The following is an 18178-nucleotide window of genomic DNA, read 5'->3' as shown; positions in this document are numbered from 1 at the left end:
ATGGTAGGCTTGTAAATGATCATTTCTGTCTTTACTCTGCATTTTAATCTATTTGACATTTAGAGCATGATTTCCTGTATAATGAGAAATGTGTTTGTGTGCATGTACCAAGAGGAGAGAGAGATTTATGTTGAAACACAGTTAATTACTCAGAGAAAAAAGAGACATAAGTGAATCAGAAGCAAAAAGTTTGTATCACTATACACGTTGGAAAGAACCTCACACAGATAGGTTAGCAGGGTGCCCTAATTCAGGACTGGAAGCTTTTAGAGCTCCGTGAAAGCAGAGGAAGAAATCAGGCCTTGTGGCCTGGGATTAAGATAAGAGGTCATACATCTCTTTGGAGAAGGCTAAATTCCATGTCATCATGCTTCAGCAGCCCACTGTAATCTGTCATTTCCACACATACTCCCCCCGTCCCAGTGGCTTCTGGGTATGAAGATGGGTGGAGAGCCTGAAGAAGAAGAGAGAGAATCTAGCGCTACCAAAACAATCCTGTTAGGCACAGCCGGCTCCCTGGAGTGCAACCTACACTGTCTCACAAAACCTGGCACTCGGAGGCTTGAAACTTGACTTAATGCTCTGTTGTCACTGACTTAAAAGTCCTCATCATTTTATCTTTGAATCTGTGTTCTGTAAGTGAAACCCACTGGCACCATGGAAGCCATATGTGTGCAGGGGTAACAATGCCATCTGTGTCTCTACTGGTCTTTGCTGTTCCATTGGCACGAAGCATTACAGACATCTTTCAGGAATACAGAATTCCAGTGGATCCGTGATTGGAGAGAGTTCAGTAAGATTCCAAAGGAGTGCAAGGCAAATGTGTTACACATATGACCAGTAGGGAGAAAGAAATTCTAAAAACCCTTAGAAAGGCCAAGCTTTCCTCTTGAACCAAAACCTGCTTGGGATGTAGAAAGAGACCGACAGTGTCCTGAGAAGCACACTCAAGCAAGGGTTTCTATCACATCTTTCTTACTGTATCAGTCAACCACTCAGCTGCAGACAACAGCACAGAAGGAAGCGAAAGATAGGGGTTACCCATACTTCCTTTCCTGTTCAATCTTCCTTTACTTCTCAGTAAACTAAAGATAAGAAGAAGTTGATAAAATGAACATGTATCAAGAAGTCAAGTACAAAAAGTTGATTTTGTCTTGTGTAGAGTTTGTACTATTCTGGTAAGCATGAAACACATGTGTATGTGAGGGCTACAAAATAAGAGTTATGTCTTTATTAACTTCAGTGACTCTACAAATGAGTTCAGTGCTCATATTTGCTGTTAAAACTAGCAGTGCACTGCTTAATGTAAAGATGGACAATACATCCATACTAGTAATTTCACATTCCCATCTTTCTTTTCTTACAATGACATGAAATTTCAAATTAAAACACCATGAGAAATTGAGAGAGATCACTGAAGAAAGAAAAAAATTAGCAGGGCTAGAATTATGGCAGAGTGGGTTAAGCTGCTACTTACTTTGCCGACATCCCATATGGGAGCAAGTTCAAGTCTCAGTTGCTCTATTTTTTACCTAACTTCCTGCTAATGTACCTGTAAAAGCAGGGGGAGATGGCCCAAGTCCTTGGGCTCTTGCACCTAAGTGGGAGACCCAGTTGGAGGTCCAGGTTCCTGGATTCTACCTGGCCCAGCCTTGACCATTGTGGCCATTTAGGAAGTGAACCAATGGGTAGAAAATCTTTCTCTCTGTGTCTCTCCCTTTCCCTCTCCCTTTAACTCTGCCTTTCAAATAAGTAAATAACTTTTTTTAAAAAAAGATGTCAATTTTAGTACTTTTTAAAAAGATTTATTTTACTTACTTGTGAGGCAGAATTACACACACACACACACACACACACACACACACACAGAAAGAGAGAGAGAGAGAAATAGAGAAATAGAGAATGATCTTCCATCTGTTGGTTCACTCTCCAAATGGCTGCAAGGGCTGGGACTGGACCAGGCCGAAGCCAGAAGCCAGGAGCTTCTTCTGGGTTTCCCATGTGGGTGTCGGGACCCAAGGATTTGGGCCACCTTCTACAGCTTTACAAGGCACATTAGCAGGGAGCTGGATTGGAAGAGGAGCAATGGAGACTCGAATTGGCACCTATAAAGGATGCTGGTGCTGTAGACAGTGGCGTAACCTATTAAGCCACAGCGCCAGCCCCCAATTTTAGTAGTTTTAATAGCACTACTTCCCTGCTATTTGAAAAAGGGACCCTGGATTATCAATTTACAATGGGCCCTGTAATTATGTTGCTGGTCCTGGTGATGGAAAAGAGGAGAGGGAACAGTGTAGGGAGCTAACTTCCAAGTCTCAGCAGACACTGGGTTGGGGTTTGGCATGCAGGAGAAAGAGTGGAAGAGGATGCAGGATTAGGCAGAAAGTGGTCAAACTGAAGCAGGCCTGATCCCCCTCGGCCCATCTCCAGTGAAATGGTGCTCCAGGGAGACGCAGCTTTCCATAGGGGAGAGACCCTGGGTGCTGACTGCACACGCTACAGCTAAGGCCATCTGAGTGGCTCATCTCTGTGTTCTCCACAGCCCCATTCTGGGTGCTGCAGGCAAGCACCTCTGTCAAAGGAATAGAAAAGCTAGTCCTTCTCCACTTGGTGATTTGAGAAGTCTACTGCTGCAGTGGATCACGTGACCTTAATGATGATGTCAGAACCTGGAGTCCTGGACCATAGCCACACCTGTAACAATACAGAGAATGGCAGCACAAACTATATGGCTGACTTTAAATGAGATTAGAATATTGCAGAGCTTTTTAAAAAAGGATGAATTAACTGAAATATCCTTAAACTAGTTTAAGTTCTGGCAACAAAAGCCATGGGGCCAGCATTATGGTACAGCATGTTAAGCCATTGTCCATGATGCCAGCATCCCATGTGAGCACTGGTTCGAGTCCTGACTGCTCCACTTCCAATACAACTCCCTGCTAATACCCTTGGGAAAGCAGCAGAAGATGGCTCAAGTCCTTGGGCCCTTGGTGTTTCTTAACATCCTGCAGATTGCCAACGTAGTACTAAGAAGTCAGCTACTTTCTCCTAACCAGCAGGCCTTCTAGTGAAATGAGCAATTGTTTATTAGTTATAGTGGAATTATCAAAATAGTTCTTTTCTTTAGCCCAGAGTTCAGTGAAAGCACTGCTGACATTCGGGGCCAGATAATTCTTTCTTGGGGTGGGCTGTTCTGTGCATCGTAGCATGTGTGGCAGCATCCCTGGCCTCCACTGGAGAATATTCCCAGAGACCAGAACAAGCCTGATGTAATCAGCTATTGAGTTCTGCTTAGCATCTGTCATGCATAGCTCTTAAATGCCTCTGCCTATCATCAACCCCTTCATTCATAATTCACACCAGCACCTTCCTCCTGGACTGCAGACAAAACCCTCCTACATGAACTCTCTGGATTCACACTTGGCTGCCCTCAGTACATTCTGCATTCAGCGTGGCCTTACCAGACCACAGGTCAGGTCCTGGCCCTTTACCCTGCCTCTGGAGATCCCATGAGCTGCCTCTTCCTAGCTCTCTCCTTCTTCCACACCTGTTGACTACTTCCTTCTGGCCACACCACACTCCTTCCAGCTTGCCACCTATGCTGTTCCAACACCTCTGAGCCCTGACTTTTTTCTTTTCTAGGATGCTTTCCCAACCTCTCTTGTTCTTTTAGTCTCAAGATAAGACTACTCCAAGAAGGCTTTCTTGACCACCTCCAACTGTCTAAGATTGGGGTTGATACATCTCTCGTGTATTTCTGCTACATGCTAGACATTTACCACACTGTATGGCAATTCTCCTTGCATTTGTATGCTCCATTATCTTGCTCTGTGACAGCAAAGACCATGTCTACCTTAACTCATGCTGAATTTCCAATATCTAGTATAGTACCTCCCTCTCTGGAGGGAAAGAGAGAGGGAAGGAGGGAGGGAGGGAAGGAGGGAGGGAGGGAAGGAGGGAGGGAGGGAGGAAAGGAGGAAGGAAGTAGAGTTGGTAGAGAAAAATGACTGAAAGATAAGGAAGTGAGAGTGGTTTCACAGTAACTTCCTGAGCTATGAGAGAAGGAAGAGGAAGACTGGGCGGCAGTTCCACAGGGGAGTACGGCTGGGGGGCGGGGGCGGTGTGTGAAAGAGTGATGTGAAGGCTCTGAAGGAGTTACAGGCTGAAAGGCTCAGCATTAGAACACACAGAAGCTGCAGGTACGTGAAGAACACACGCTATCTAAAACAACAGGGTCCAGAGACGGTAATTTGGAACTGTAAATCATAATCTCCTCTTTCTGTTCACTAGATTCTTTTGAGGAATTTGTTTGCGTGACTACATTTGTCTCTTGAGATTTTTTGTTTTTTAAAAAATCTTGCTCTGTTGGGGCTGGTGCTGTGGCTCAGCAGGTTGATCCTCCACCTGAGGTGCTGGTATCCCATATGGGCACCGGTTTGAGTCCCAGCTGCTCCAGTTCTAAACCAGCTCCCTGCTAATGACCTGGGAAAGCAGTGGAAGATGGCCCAAGTGCTTGGGTCCCTGGACCCATGTGTGAGACCCAAAAGAAACTCCTGGTTCCTAGCTTTGGAACAACCCAGCTCCGGTCATTGTGGCCATTTCAGGAGTGAACCAGAAGGTAGAAGAACTCTGTCTCTCCCTCTTTCTGTCTATAACTCTGTCTCTCAAGTAAATAAATCTTTTAAAAAAAAATTTACTGTTGTTTCCTTTCCTGCTTGCTGGTTTTCTTACTGACTTCACCTGTTCTTTCAGTCTAATGTTAGATGTGGGAGTGGGCATTATGAGTAGCAGGAAAAGCCACCACTTGCAATGCCAGCATCCAATATGGGCCCTGATTCATCTCCCGGCTGCTCCACTTCCAATCCAGCTCCCTGCTAATGGCCTGGGAAAGGCTGTGGAAGATGATCCAAGGGTTTGAGTCCCTGTCACACATGTGAGAGACCCAGGAGAAGCTCCTGGTTCCTGGTTTCAGACTGGCCCAGCCCCGGCCGTTGTGATCATGTGGGAGAAAACCAGCAGATGGAAGATCTCTCTCTGTGTGTCTCTCTGTTAACTTTCTCTTTTAACTTGACTTTCAAATAAATAAGTAAATCTTTTTTAAAAAAAAATTAGGTGTCAGAAAATCTAAATGCTTCATCAGGCTTTCTAGAGGTGAATTTTTTTTCTTTTTTGAAATTTTTAAGAATCACATGCAGGCTTCAGAATGATGTGACATGTGCCTTTCATGAAATACAGGAAGAATATCATGTTGCTTCTTGTCTGTCCTCAAAAGGGAAAATTACAGGGGACTTCAAAAAGTTGATAGAAAATGCATACTATGAAAAAACTATGCATGAATTTCAAAAGATTTTGCAACAGAACAGACTTATCTTTTCGTTCCATTTTTCCATGAACTATTTGAAGTACACATGAACAAGAGAATTTTTCAAAGGGTTTCACATTTTATGCCTTCTAAATATAAAAACAATCTTCAAGAAATCAAGTTTTATTGGGAGCATGGGTAGCCTTCACTCTGGAGATTGCTTTTATTTTTGATGTTCTTTCGGATATTTCTGTCATTACAGATATTAGGAGAGCAGGCTTCTCACATCAGGTAACTGAGAGTTCTTGATCAAGCTTCCTAATCTCTCAAGGTCTCTATTTTCTCCTTTATAAAAGAAACATTTTGGCCATCACGACTGTATTGATCAGAATCGGCTGGCTCCTGCTGCAGTAGCAAAAACCTCCCAACATTCTTTAGGACTTGATAGGTTCTGTCCAAAAGAATGTGGGGACAAAATCTCATGCAAGTGTCATCTGTTATGAAGTGACAGTCTCCAAGATACTTTCACGCCAGGGGTCAACAAGCTTGCTGTCAGAGTCTCGGCACTCTGCTGTAAAATTCCCACCATCCCTCCACCCTCTACCCCCTGCCACACTGTTCCAGTACAGCTGGGTGCTAACAACACCTGGCAGTTGGTGCTAACAACATCTGGTGCTAACAAAACATCTGACTTCAGTGGTGGATGAGGTTATCCACAAAAGAATTGATCCACAGGTATTGTGCCTTGAGGTTATAAGCAATATTACTATGAGTTCTTGGACATATTATGCAACCTCTCTCTGTTAGGAAGATTACATTATTTATCAGTAAAAAATGTCTCAACAAATGCCAATAAGCACCAAGTAAGTGCTCAGCTAAAGTTATCAATTGTTTATAGAAATTCAACTATCATTAAAAGAACTCCGTAATTCCAGGGCTAGTGCTGTGGCGCAGCAGTTTAAAATCCCCGTTTGCAGTGTCAGCATCCCATATTGGCAATGGTTTGAGTTCTGGCTGCTCCACTGCTCCAGCTCCCCACTAATGTACCTGGGAAAGCAGCAGATGGCCCAGTTCCTGGCAGCAGTTCAGCTCAGCTCTGGCCATTACAGCCATTTGGGCAGTGAACCAGCAGATAGAAGATCTCTCTCTCTCTCTCTCTCTCTCTCTCTCTCTCTTTCTTTCTCTCACTCACTCTGGTTTTCAAATAAATAAAATAAATCTTTTTTTAAAAAGACTCCTAATTTTTTTTGACAGGCAGAGTGGACAATAAGAGAGAGAGACAGAGAGAAAGGTCTTCCTTTTATCCGTTGGTTCACCCCTCAGTGGCTGCTGCGGCCGGCGCGCTGTAGCCAGCGCACTGCACTGATCCGAAGCCAGGAGCCAGGTGCTTCTCCTGGTCTCCCATGGGGTACAGGGCCCAAGGACTTGGGCCATCCTCCACTGCACTCTCGGGCCACAGCAGAGAGCTGGACTGGAAGAGGAGCAAGCGGGACAGAATCCGGCGCCCTAACGGGGACTAGAACCCGGTGTGCCGGCGCCGCAGGTGGATTAGCCTATCGAGCTGTGGCGCCAGCGAAAGACTCCTAATCTGAGAAAAAAAAAACAAAAAAACAAAAAAAACCTCCAGACACTTATTGCAACTAAATTAATCTGGACCCAAAATTTGGAAGAAAACAAATCTCAGACCTGGGATGCTTTTTTGTTTGTTTTTTGATATTTAAATCAAAAATAGCTTTTAAAGAACCAGATCCAGTTCAAGTGGTTGATTTATAAATAGGCTATCATGCAATTACACATGAAATATTATTCTTAGCATAGTTAATGTATTTGGCAACATGATAGCTCTCAAAATAATAGAGATAAATAATCAACAGACATTAACAAGCAGTGGGAATAACTGGTTTCTTAGCCTGCACAACTTTAGCTCTATCTAAATTTTGTGTGGGAAGCAGCATCATTAGATACAATGATTTTTGTAGATTAGATTAGATTAGATTTTTAAATGTTTATTTATTTTCATCTTTAAAGACTGTCCAACAAGGAGAGAGAGAGAGAGAGAGAGAGATCTTCTATCGGCAAGTTCACTCCCTTCAACAGCCAGGGCTGGATCAGGCCAAGGTCAGAGCTGCATTCAGGTCATCTACATGGGTGGTAGGGTCCCAAGCACTTAGGTCATTATCTTCTGCCTCCCAGCATGCATTAGCAGGAAACTGGATTGGAAACAGAACACAGGGATTCAAACCAGTGCTCTGTATGGGATGCAGGTATCCTGAGCAGTGCCTTAATTTGCTGCACCACAATACTTGCCCCTGAAATGTCACTTTTAAATGGCATAAGTTGGGACTGGCACTGTGGCGTAGCCGGTAAAGCTACCACCTGCAGTGCGGGCATCCCATATGAGGACCGGTTCTAGTCCCAGCTGTTCCACTTCTGATCCAGCTCTCTGCTATGGCTTGGGAAAGCAGTAGAAGATGGCCCAAGTCCTTGGGCCCCTGTACCTTCGTGGGAGAGCCGGAAGAAGCACCTGGCTCCTGGCTTTGGATTGGCGCAACTTGGCCATTGCAGACATCTGAGGAGTGAACCAGTGAATGGAAGACCTCTCTCTCTCTCTCTCTCTCTCTCTCTGCCTCTGCCTCTCTATAATACTGCCTTTCAAATAATAAGTAAATCTTTAAAACAAAAAGCCATAGGTCATAGTTTAACATTGTCAGTAACAACAAAAATCAGGAAAAAAAAAATACAATGCCCATGAGTCAGAATGTGTTAAATAACTACGGACACAGCCATATGGTAGAATTTTAAGCAACTATAAGGGTACTATAAAAAGCCTGTGGAGAATGGAATTTAAAAACTTTGTATAGATTTCAAAAATTTTTTCCACCAAAATAAGTTTTAAAAAAAATTCAAGAGGCAGAGAGACAAAAAACAGCCAGACAAAGAGAGTTCACATCTGCTGGCTCACCTAAATGACTGCAACAGCCAGGGCTGGCCAGCCAGAACAATGAGCCAGGAACTCAATCCAAATTTCTGTGTGGGTGGCAGGAACCCAATTATCTGAGCCATCACCACTGCTTCCCAGAGCCTGCAGGAAGCTATAATCGGGAGCCAGGATGTGGGACACAGGTGTCTTAACCAGTGTGTTAATGTCTAGGCCAAACACCCACCCAAACTTATCTTAATTTCATTTTTCCATGAGCCTTTTGAAGTCTCCTCATATTTTTCAGTAAGGTACGGATATATGTGTTAATATGGAAAGAGTTTCAAAAAAACATTAAGCGAAAAGAGTGTGGTAGTATGATCCTATTGATATAAATAAAAATAATTGATTTATAATGTACTGTAATATAACATATAATGCATTTATATGTTAATATTAGGTTTTTTAATTTTTTTAAACTTTTAAAATTTTTTTAAATTTATTGATGTCAAGAAACTATTGATAAAAGTTCACTTTTTTTTTTTTATTTGACGGGTAGAGTTATAGACTGTGAGAGAGAGACAGAAAGAAAGGTCTTCCTTCCATTGGTTCACTCCCCTAATGGCCACTACAGCCGGCACTGCGCTGATCCGAAGCCAGGAGCCAGGTGCTTCTTCCTGGTCTCCCATGTGGGTGCAGGGGCCCAAGCACCTGGGCCATCCTCCACTGCCCTCCGGGGGCACAGCAGAGAGCTGGACTGGAAGAGAAGCAACCAAGCAATCGGGACTAGAACCTGGCGCCCATATGGGATGCTGGCGCCGCAGGTGGAGGATGGCGCCAGCCCGATAAAGTTCACATTGAGCAATGAAGGTAGACTCCAGGAGAATGAGGAGAAAAATTTTTGTATTTTATATGTTTGTATATTGTTTGAATTCTTATGGCATGAATGTATGGTTTAATTTTTAAAAAGCAGAAAAAGGTTAATTGCCCAACAGGGACTGATTGTGAGAACTGAAAAAAATCACCCAGGGCTGCTCTCCTTGTTCCTATTTCCAGTTCTCTTGGCTACTCCCTGGTCTGTGACGCTTGGATTTCAGTGCTGGCCACATCATCACACCTTTCTCCTCTAAACTCACTCTGCTCAGGTTGCCTCCTTTTAGCATCTTCAGTAGCCCCTGAGAGTAGGCCTTTTTTGCCAGCCCAACCCTTTTCTGATTTCTGGGTAAGCCCTTGGCAATCCAGGAACGGAGCCTGCCACCATCACCACCAAGCAAGTACCAGCCAAGGCTCATTGCTTTGACACTGTTTGAAGCATCTTTCTCTTTCATTTCTCCCTGACCAAATGATTCCCATTCTTTAAGAACTCACTCCAGGGACAACTTTTCCAGAAAGCCTGCTCTGCACTTCCAGGTCAGTATTAATTCCTCTCTCGGTGTTACTTTAAATTCTTTTTTTTTTTTAACCTATGTTACACTTACACACTTTGTTCTGTATTTCAGTTATTTATGGCTGAGTGTACTAGATGGTGTCCTGATATCTTAGTGCACTGGAAGCACCTAGCACAGAGCCTGCTCCTCCATGACTACCATGTACACATTAGTGGAATGGATTACAGTGGAATTGCAGTTGAAAATATGAAGGATATGAAGGTACAACCTAAAAAAAGATGCAAGCATTTCCACCCTTGGTGGCTTCATGAGATCTGTTGACCATCTCACTGTTATTTAGAGAAAATTGGAGTTCACTATTCTGCTAAATAAAACAAAGCACATATAACACTGATGAGCCTGAGAGACCATGAGTAAATTAGTGTCTTTGATGTGACTTCTCAGTTATCTATGGACCCCTGCCCCTGATTATTTCCATAATTCCAGAGGATGACATTCAAAAAAACTCCCCCAGGCTTCATATGCAATTTTTTGTACATAAATTGGGAGTAAAATCACTCATAGTCCATCATCAACAGGAAGGAGAAGACAGGGAGCCTCTAAGATGAGTTTGGAGTCAACTGTCCCCTAATACTTTGACTTCCCCTCACTGACATGGTAAAAAGATGGATATTACAGGGTAGTTGTATTAATACAATGCTTCCTATAAGCAGGGTGATTTTGGAAAAAAATGTGCCTCATAATGTTACAGTTGTTCCAGAGCGTAAGCTGTAGTGGGTGTGTGTGTGGGTGGGTGGGTGGGTGGGCGTGCGTGTTGCAAGAATCAATGGATTATGAATGAATGTGAAACAAAAAGACTAGCATGCCAGCTCTGTTCTACCAGCCAAAGATATAGGCAAATCCCTTACCTTTTCTGAGTATCAGTATACTAATCTACTAAATGGGGTGGATGTGCCTAGACTGCCTAAATCACAAGGCTCTCATGAGACAATGCAATTAGGAACAGTATTTTGGAATCTCAACTAGAAGAACCATGAACAACTCCACAGGAGTGCAACTTCATCCTGAAGATTCAATATCTGGAAGAGTCCAGTATGATTCCTTCTTATAACTCATTGAGCCCACTTCCCCCCATGTGAATGATGGACACTTCCCATGCAAAAACCAAGATGGAACTGATTACTTTTAGCTCCATGGTCTCTTCACACCCAGAACATAAGGATCATTAATATGGATAGGAGAAAACTCAGACTCAACCTTATCATGTTACCTTAAAAAATGCATATGATGGCAATTATCAACAAACCCTTATTGTTTCTATCCTGCTTTTTATCCATTTTAGGAGAAAGTGGCATCAAAACATTAATGATGCCACCAAAGTTATTAGTGCAAATTAGTATCTTGTACTGCCAGAGAAGAGAAACAAAGAGTTCTATTCTAATAGAAGCAACTGTAGGGAAAGAGCTAGCAAATGCAGATTTCAAATATGTATTTATACCAAACAGGAATGCAACTCATGAGTCACAATGTATATACATCTAACTTAAGCACATTCAAGACTACGCCCTTGGGAGAAAAGAGAGAGGGAGAAGTGAGCAGAGAGAACGAGAGAATCCCTGTATGAGGGTACTTCAAAAAGTTCATGGAAAACAAAATTAAAAGATATTTTTGGTTCAAAAATTTTTTGAAATTTATGCATAATTTTTCATAATACACATTTTCTTGACTTTTCTGAAGGTCCCTCATATGCATATTCAATTTTTTGTACCATAATAAACTTATTTTCCATGAACTTTTTAAAGGATCCTTGTATTTATGTATTGCTAGCCTTCAATGTAGAACTCGGCCTCCACCATCACAGCCAAAATACTGAATGAAGCAAAAGAATTTAAATTCTAGATTCAATTTTTAAGTCTCCAAATGTTCTGTGCCTGGCAAACCAAAGAGTTTTCAAGGATGATTTTGACCTCACACGTTTTTCTTGAATAAATACAGACAATTAATTCCATGTACATGTAGGCTCACAAATCCGCTACAAATCCTATGTTTTTTTTTTCACTTGGCACTCTTTATTCCTCATTCCTAGACTTAAAGCCGCATGATCAACCATTATGATCTCTTGCCATAAGTTTGCCCATAGCTTTTTTGATTTATGTGTTATGAATCGCACATCCAAATAGCTCTCTGTCCTGTAAAATTTTAATGATTAAGATTTATCATTGGCTGGCGCCGTGGCTCACTAGGCTAATCCTCCGCCTTGGGGCGCCGGCACACCGGGTTCTAGTCCCAGTCGGGGTGCCAGATTCTGTCCCGGTTGCCCCTCTTCCAGGCCAGCTCTCTGCTGTGGCCAGGGAGTGCAGTGGAGGATGGCCCAAATGCTTGGGCCCTGCACCCGCACGGGAGACCAGGATAAGTACCTGGCTCCTGGCTTCAGATCAGCGCGGTGCACCGGCCGCGGCGGCCATTGGAGGGTGAACCAATGGCAAAGGAAGACCTTTCTCTTTGTCTCTCTCTCTCTCACTGTCCACTCTGTCTGTCAAAAAAAAAAAAAAAGAAGAAGAAGAATATTTATCATTAAGATGATTTATAAATTATGTTGCTCATCACTGGAACCTTGCCAGCTTATGCTAACTTACCTTCTTGGGTAGGTGTTTAGCAATCCATTAAAATCTCTAGAAAAGTGACTTCATTATGAGAAGAGCATGGAACCCTTCCTTAGTTTAATGATCAGGGCACTTACCATATTATTTCATATGTGAGGGCTTAAAATATTTCATATTCATTTTGGATGCAAGATGGAGGGAGAAAAGAAATATTACTCATACATCCACATCTTCAGGGGCTGCTTATGAAAACAAATGGCTGGAATAGCCGTGGCATTTCATCTAACAATGTTCTAACTCTCCAGTGTTAAATATCAGATTTTACAGAAGAGACCATACTTCAAGGCTTCTGAGTACTAGAAAACCACATTCTGTGCAAAGAAAAAGATATCTGAGCAAAGAAATAAACACACAACACACACAAATCACACACACACAGTTTCCCAATGAAGGTTCTGAAATTGAAACATATTTAGAAATTTAAAAAAAGATGACGACGACAAACCAGGTCATCTAAAAAATAGAAAAGAAAATCCCACCTACCTAGTGACTGCCCGGGTGCAGATGGTAACAAGGAAACAACCAGCCACAATCATCCAGCCCCAGCCTCCATCTGGAGGGGAAGTAGACCGAGCTCTTTTTACTTTTGTCATGGTGTCAGTCCTTTTTCTTCTCTTCCAAGTAACTCCAACAGCCAAGATATGACCTTGGAAGAATTTGCTGCCCAGTGACTTCCTGTTGGCATTCAAGGTTGGTGTAGAATGCTACCTTGCACATGGGTTACTAGCCATCTAAAACCAAAAACCAGGACATAATTGTACTTTATTACCATGCACAAAGATAGATCTTTTTTCACTTGGTAAAAAGAATTATCACCTTCCTATAAAATATGATTATTTATAACTACTATATGATTTTATCCTATTAAATATTATTTATTCTATTAAATATGATTATTTATAACTATGAATATTGAACCAGGGCAGACAACTTGATGCCCTTGGTACCCATATCCCTGCTCTATTTCAATAATTGAACCTCTCAAATTTCAGACAAATCCATGACCCCCCAGTTTGTTGCCCTTTACCCTAGCTTCTCTTGAAGATGGGTGTGATAACACTGTCTAGATGGAAGGGACTAAACGGAAGTCCCAAGTGCCACTTCTGTTCCATCAACTCCAAGGCAATAGTGCCTGCCTGGGACTCCCAGCACCCGCTTTCCAACAGACTAGAACAAGGAAGTGGAGCTGAGACTTCATCAACCTCACAGACCACATCATCACCCTAGAGGCTGGCAGAGCTACAAGGCAGAAGCAATCTGAGTCCTCCAGCAGCCTCTGTGAGAGCTGCCCCTCCACCTCTAGACTTTGCACATCTCTACAGTATTGCACAAAAGACACACGAGCTTTGATCTGGTTTGGGCCTCTATGCTTTGGAGTCTCACTCTTCCAGCTACTCAGAATATATCCTAATCATTTTATTGAATGAATCTGACAGAATATTCTTTGGTACTTCTAAGAAGGCTCTAATTTAAATTTTTTTTATTATTTGAGAGGTAGAGAAATAGAGAGACAGAGAGGGATCCCATCATCTGGTTCACTCTCCAAATGCCCACAGCATCCAGAGCTGAGCCAGACAAAACCATGGACCAGGAACTCAATCCAGGTCTCTACATGGGTGGTAGGAAACCAATCAACTAAGCCATGACCTGTTACCCAGAGTGTCTCCTTTAGGCAGAAGCCAGAATTGGAACACAGGTATCTTAACTGGCATCTTAATCATTGGACTATAAATTCCTGACCCATGAGTGCTATAATTTTTAAGTGTGTAATTGAAAAAAGAACAAATAAATTAAGCAGAATAGAGAGCCCAGAAGCTAGTATGTTCATGATATTTCAACATAATCTAAATAAGATAGTAAAGATCAATGGAGAACTCTCCATTTAACTCTTAAGTTCCAGAGGTAAAGGGGGGGAATTAAAAATCTAATTGAAAATATAGGCAAATATTTACCAATCTTACAAGGAAGGCTCCCTAAGATGTAAAATAATAAAACAAATCAAGACAAACATTTGTTGATTTTTCTAAATTAAAATTTACCATTGAATTTAGCTTAACATTAATTATATGTACACTAATGCCTGTAATTAATAGACAAAAACAATGGGTAAACCATAGGCTTAAAAAATTAGCAAGACATAGTTCAGAGAAGTAATATCTGCAACATTAATTCATGAAGTACAAATACTAAACTTCTATGTGTTATGCACTGTTTTACAGCCTTATACATTTAGTGATAAGTAGACTTTAAGATATTTTTATGGTCCCAGCTCCTGTTGTTCACATCTTTATGTGATTTGTCTCCTTGGGTGTTGGTGGGACCTGTGATTTATTTCTAACCTACAGAATACGGCCTAGGTGAGGGCCTATGACTCCTGTGATTGTGTCATATAATGTGAGACTCCATCTGGCTGGCCAGGTCACTCCAGTCCTCCCACCGGCCTGAGGAAGACAGCTGCCATGTTGCACACTGTGAGGTCTGCTTGGCAGGAACTGTGAGTAGCCTGTAGGAGCTCAGAGCAGGCTCCAGCTGCCAGCAAAAACACTGACATTCTCAGGGATGTCCTTGTTTACTTCCTGCCTGCTCCCCATCCCAAGTGAGCTTGGAAGCTCACTGTTCCCTAGTTGAAGCTCCAGTTGAAAAGACTGGCTGACACCTGGATCGCAGCTCTGTGAGACCCTCAAGCCAAGGACCTCACCGAGCTATGCCTGGATTTTGGTCCCACAACAACTATGGAGTGAGGTGTTTTTTACAGTATTCTTTGGTGTGCCAAATGGCTGTCTTAATTAGAGCAGAAGATGAATTGTCTTAAGAGGTAAAATAAGAATTTTGACAGATTTTTTTTCTCCTGGATTAAGCACATCACCCAGTTGTTGATAAAATTTTCTTATGATCACTAAAAGAAATCTTAATTAAATGAAACATCATTTCAAATATGACAAAGTATGCATGATTAGGTGAACATGGACCACTGGGCAAACAAACTTACCTAATAAAAAATTTACTTTAAGACTATAGCTTTCTCAAAAAAGTGGCTCATAACATAATTTTGTAAGTATGCATCCTTGAAGCCACTGGAACAAACCAGCAGCCTGTAAGTTCAGAGAGCAAAAGCAGTTTCACCAAGGCAACAAGAGTGACCCCACATGCAATACTTAGGTTTTCTCATTTTGAAGCCTTCAACCTCCCTTTTCATCTTATCAGCCATCCTGTGAATGTAGGAATACATTCATAGAAAATATTGAAAATAGATACTGGCATCAATGCTAAACTTAAATACCAAACCTACTGTAGAAAAAATAAAAATTATTATTGAAAATGATCATATTGCTAATGACCGGCATAGGGATTGAATAATAAACAAAACAGTAGTGCTAGGGACAAACAACAATATAGAGCTACCTTCACCGAGTACTTGGCATAGTGCCATTAAGCAGTAGTACAGAAAATATCTCATTTAATCCTAACAAGCACAGAAAGTAGGTATTATTATCCTGATTTTATAGATACAAAAATGCAGACTGGTGATATTAAGTAACTTGTCCAATTATTAATATAATTAAGCAGGAAAAATGGGATATGAGCCTTGATCTGACTGGAAGTCTATTTTTCCTAATCAACACCCTGCATTGCTTCTACTACATGTCCTTACTCTATAATATAAACTCATAAACACTTTCATCTAATCATACATATATAATTCTTACTGATGGCGCACAAGTAGGATGATGTGAATTGCAGGCTGATGAAGCCATAAATGCAGTTCTTAAATGATATCATTGACATTTCTCTAAAATACGTTTGTGAGTCACTGGTTTCACACATCATGGAATTATCTCTGATTCAGTGCAAAACTCACCTTACAAAGGAGTAGCCAACAGTCTGGAGCTTCAGGATCAGTTCTTCCAAAATACACTTTGTGTCATGGATAAGTAGAATTAACTATCAAGTACCCCCCCCCAAAAAAAAAAAAAACACTCAAAGAAAAACTCTTACTTAAAAGATCTACCATACTCGTCTTTTTGCTTTCCTAAACACAGTCTATTGTAGCAAGAAAACTGAACCAGTTGCCCACTCAAAATTCATAATTCATCCCTTCCTCTATTCTACCCTAACCCTAGTGCAACCTGGTTTTATTCAGGGATGTATCCTGCCTGCTCTCTTGCCAGGGGCTTTAGGCTTCAGGGAGGGTGCCCAATCCAGTGCTGCACAGAATGAGCTTTGATTGTGTCTCCCTTCCCAGTCGGTGAGTGACAAAGAATGAGACAGCATCTGAGAACTGCTTCCTCTCTCTTCAGAAAAGACACAGGAAAGAAACAAGACCTTCTTTTCCCGGGAGAAATTTTGATCTGGATATGACATCTGCAAATAGAGAAGTCACCTCTTCAACATGAAGGAAACCAGCCTAAGGTCAGTCCGTGAGCCAAGGCCAGTAAAACAGAACAATGCAAACACTCTGGAACCTTAATGATGTCACTGAGCTGCTGAATTGATTGATTTTGGAGCCTCCCCCTCTACCATTCTGGCCTATTAGGTAACAACATGTTTAACTTATTGAGAGCACTATTCTACATTTCTATGTTTCTTCTCATTCCAAACTAATGTAAACTGATCTGTCTACTTGGTGATGTGCTAGAGCCAGCATCAACTGTACACTATCCCTATGCCATGTTCATGTTGATGACGTGAAGTTGGCCATGGTAAGAGCATTTATACCGCAGCTCTCCTGAGTGGGCAAACCACCCATCTAGGTATTTGGGAGAAGCACTTGCTAAACATTCAGTAGAACACCACCAAGACCTCAGAGTCAGTGAAGCGAGACACAGAAAACAGAAAGGAGACACAGACACGTAAACATTAAGAAACATTAAGTAATCCACAGAAAGAGGAAAGAATTTAAACAATTACATAGTGAGCTAGTCACTTAAGCAGCTTGGTACCTTTTTCATAGGGGAATTTGCCTGTCTATCAGGAAAGGGATGGGCAAACTGCAGCCCTCAAGTCAAATTTGGCAGCTGTTTCTTTTAGCAAACAAATTTTATTGGCACACAACCATATCCATTTATTTACATTTTGCTTTGGCTGCTCTCATGTTTTCCATGGCAGTTGAATACTTGCAACAGAGAGCATATGGCTCATAAAGCATAAAATATTTACAGTCTGGTATTATTTTTTTTAAAGATTTTTTTATTTTATTTGAAAGTCAGAGTTACACAGAGAGAGGAGAGGTAGAGGAGAGAGGTCTTCCATCCGATGGTTCACTCCCCAATTGGCCGCAATTGTCGGAGTTGCACCGATCCAAAGCCAGGAGCCTGGAGCTTCTTCCAGGTCTCCCATGTGGGTGTGGGTGCCCAAGGACTTGGGCCATCTTCTACTGCTTTCCCAGGCCATAGCAGAAAGCTAGATTGGAAGTGGAGCAGCCGGGATGCGAACCAGTGCCCATATGGGATGCTAGCACTGGAAGTGGCGGCTTTACCCACTATGCCACAGTGCTGGCCCCAGTCTGGTCTTATTTTAAAAATTTATTTATTGGAGAGGGAGAGGGAGAGGGAGGAGGGAGATAGAGGAGGAGGGAGATAGAGGAGGAGGGAGAGGGAGAAGGGAAAGAGAGAGGGAGGAGGGAGAGGGAAAGGGACAACACTTCCATCTGCTCCTTCATTCTCCCAAATGCCAGCAGTAGCCAGAGCTGGGCCAGCCCAAAATCAGGAACTCAATTCAGGTCTCCCGTGTGGGTGGCAGGGACATAAGTAGTTTAGCCATCACCTGCTGCTTCCCAGGGTGTACATCAGCAGGAAGCTGAAATCAGGAGTGGAGCTGGGATTCCAATATGGGATGTGGGCATCTTCACAAGAATCTTAACCTCTAAGACTAATACCCATCCCTATCTGCCCTTTTATAAAGTATGTTG

The 18178-nt window shown here is 42.2% G+C and overlaps 1 protein-coding gene across 1 annotated transcript in view; it reads right to left on the bottom strand.

The window, feature by feature from the left end:
* Positions 1-18178, bottom strand: part of SLC16A12 (solute carrier family 16 member 12) — a 63459-nt gene that overhangs the window by 17673 nt on the left and 27608 nt on the right. Inside the window, 2 exon segments of the mRNA XM_002718378.5 lie at positions 12754-12872; positions 12875-13001. Coding sequence (XP_002718424.3) covers positions 12754-12872; positions 12875-12955 — 200 coding nt within the window. The 5' untranslated portion in view covers positions 12956-13001.

Source organism: Oryctolagus cuniculus, chromosome 15 (genome assembly GCF_964237555.1).
Source record: "Oryctolagus cuniculus chromosome 15, mOryCun1.1, whole genome shotgun sequence".
In the NCBI taxonomy this organism is placed as follows: Eukaryota; Metazoa; Chordata; class Mammalia; order Lagomorpha; family Leporidae; genus Oryctolagus; species Oryctolagus cuniculus.
The sequence above is the reverse complement of the archived record's forward strand: the minus strand, read 5'-3'. Positions and strand labels throughout refer to the sequence as shown.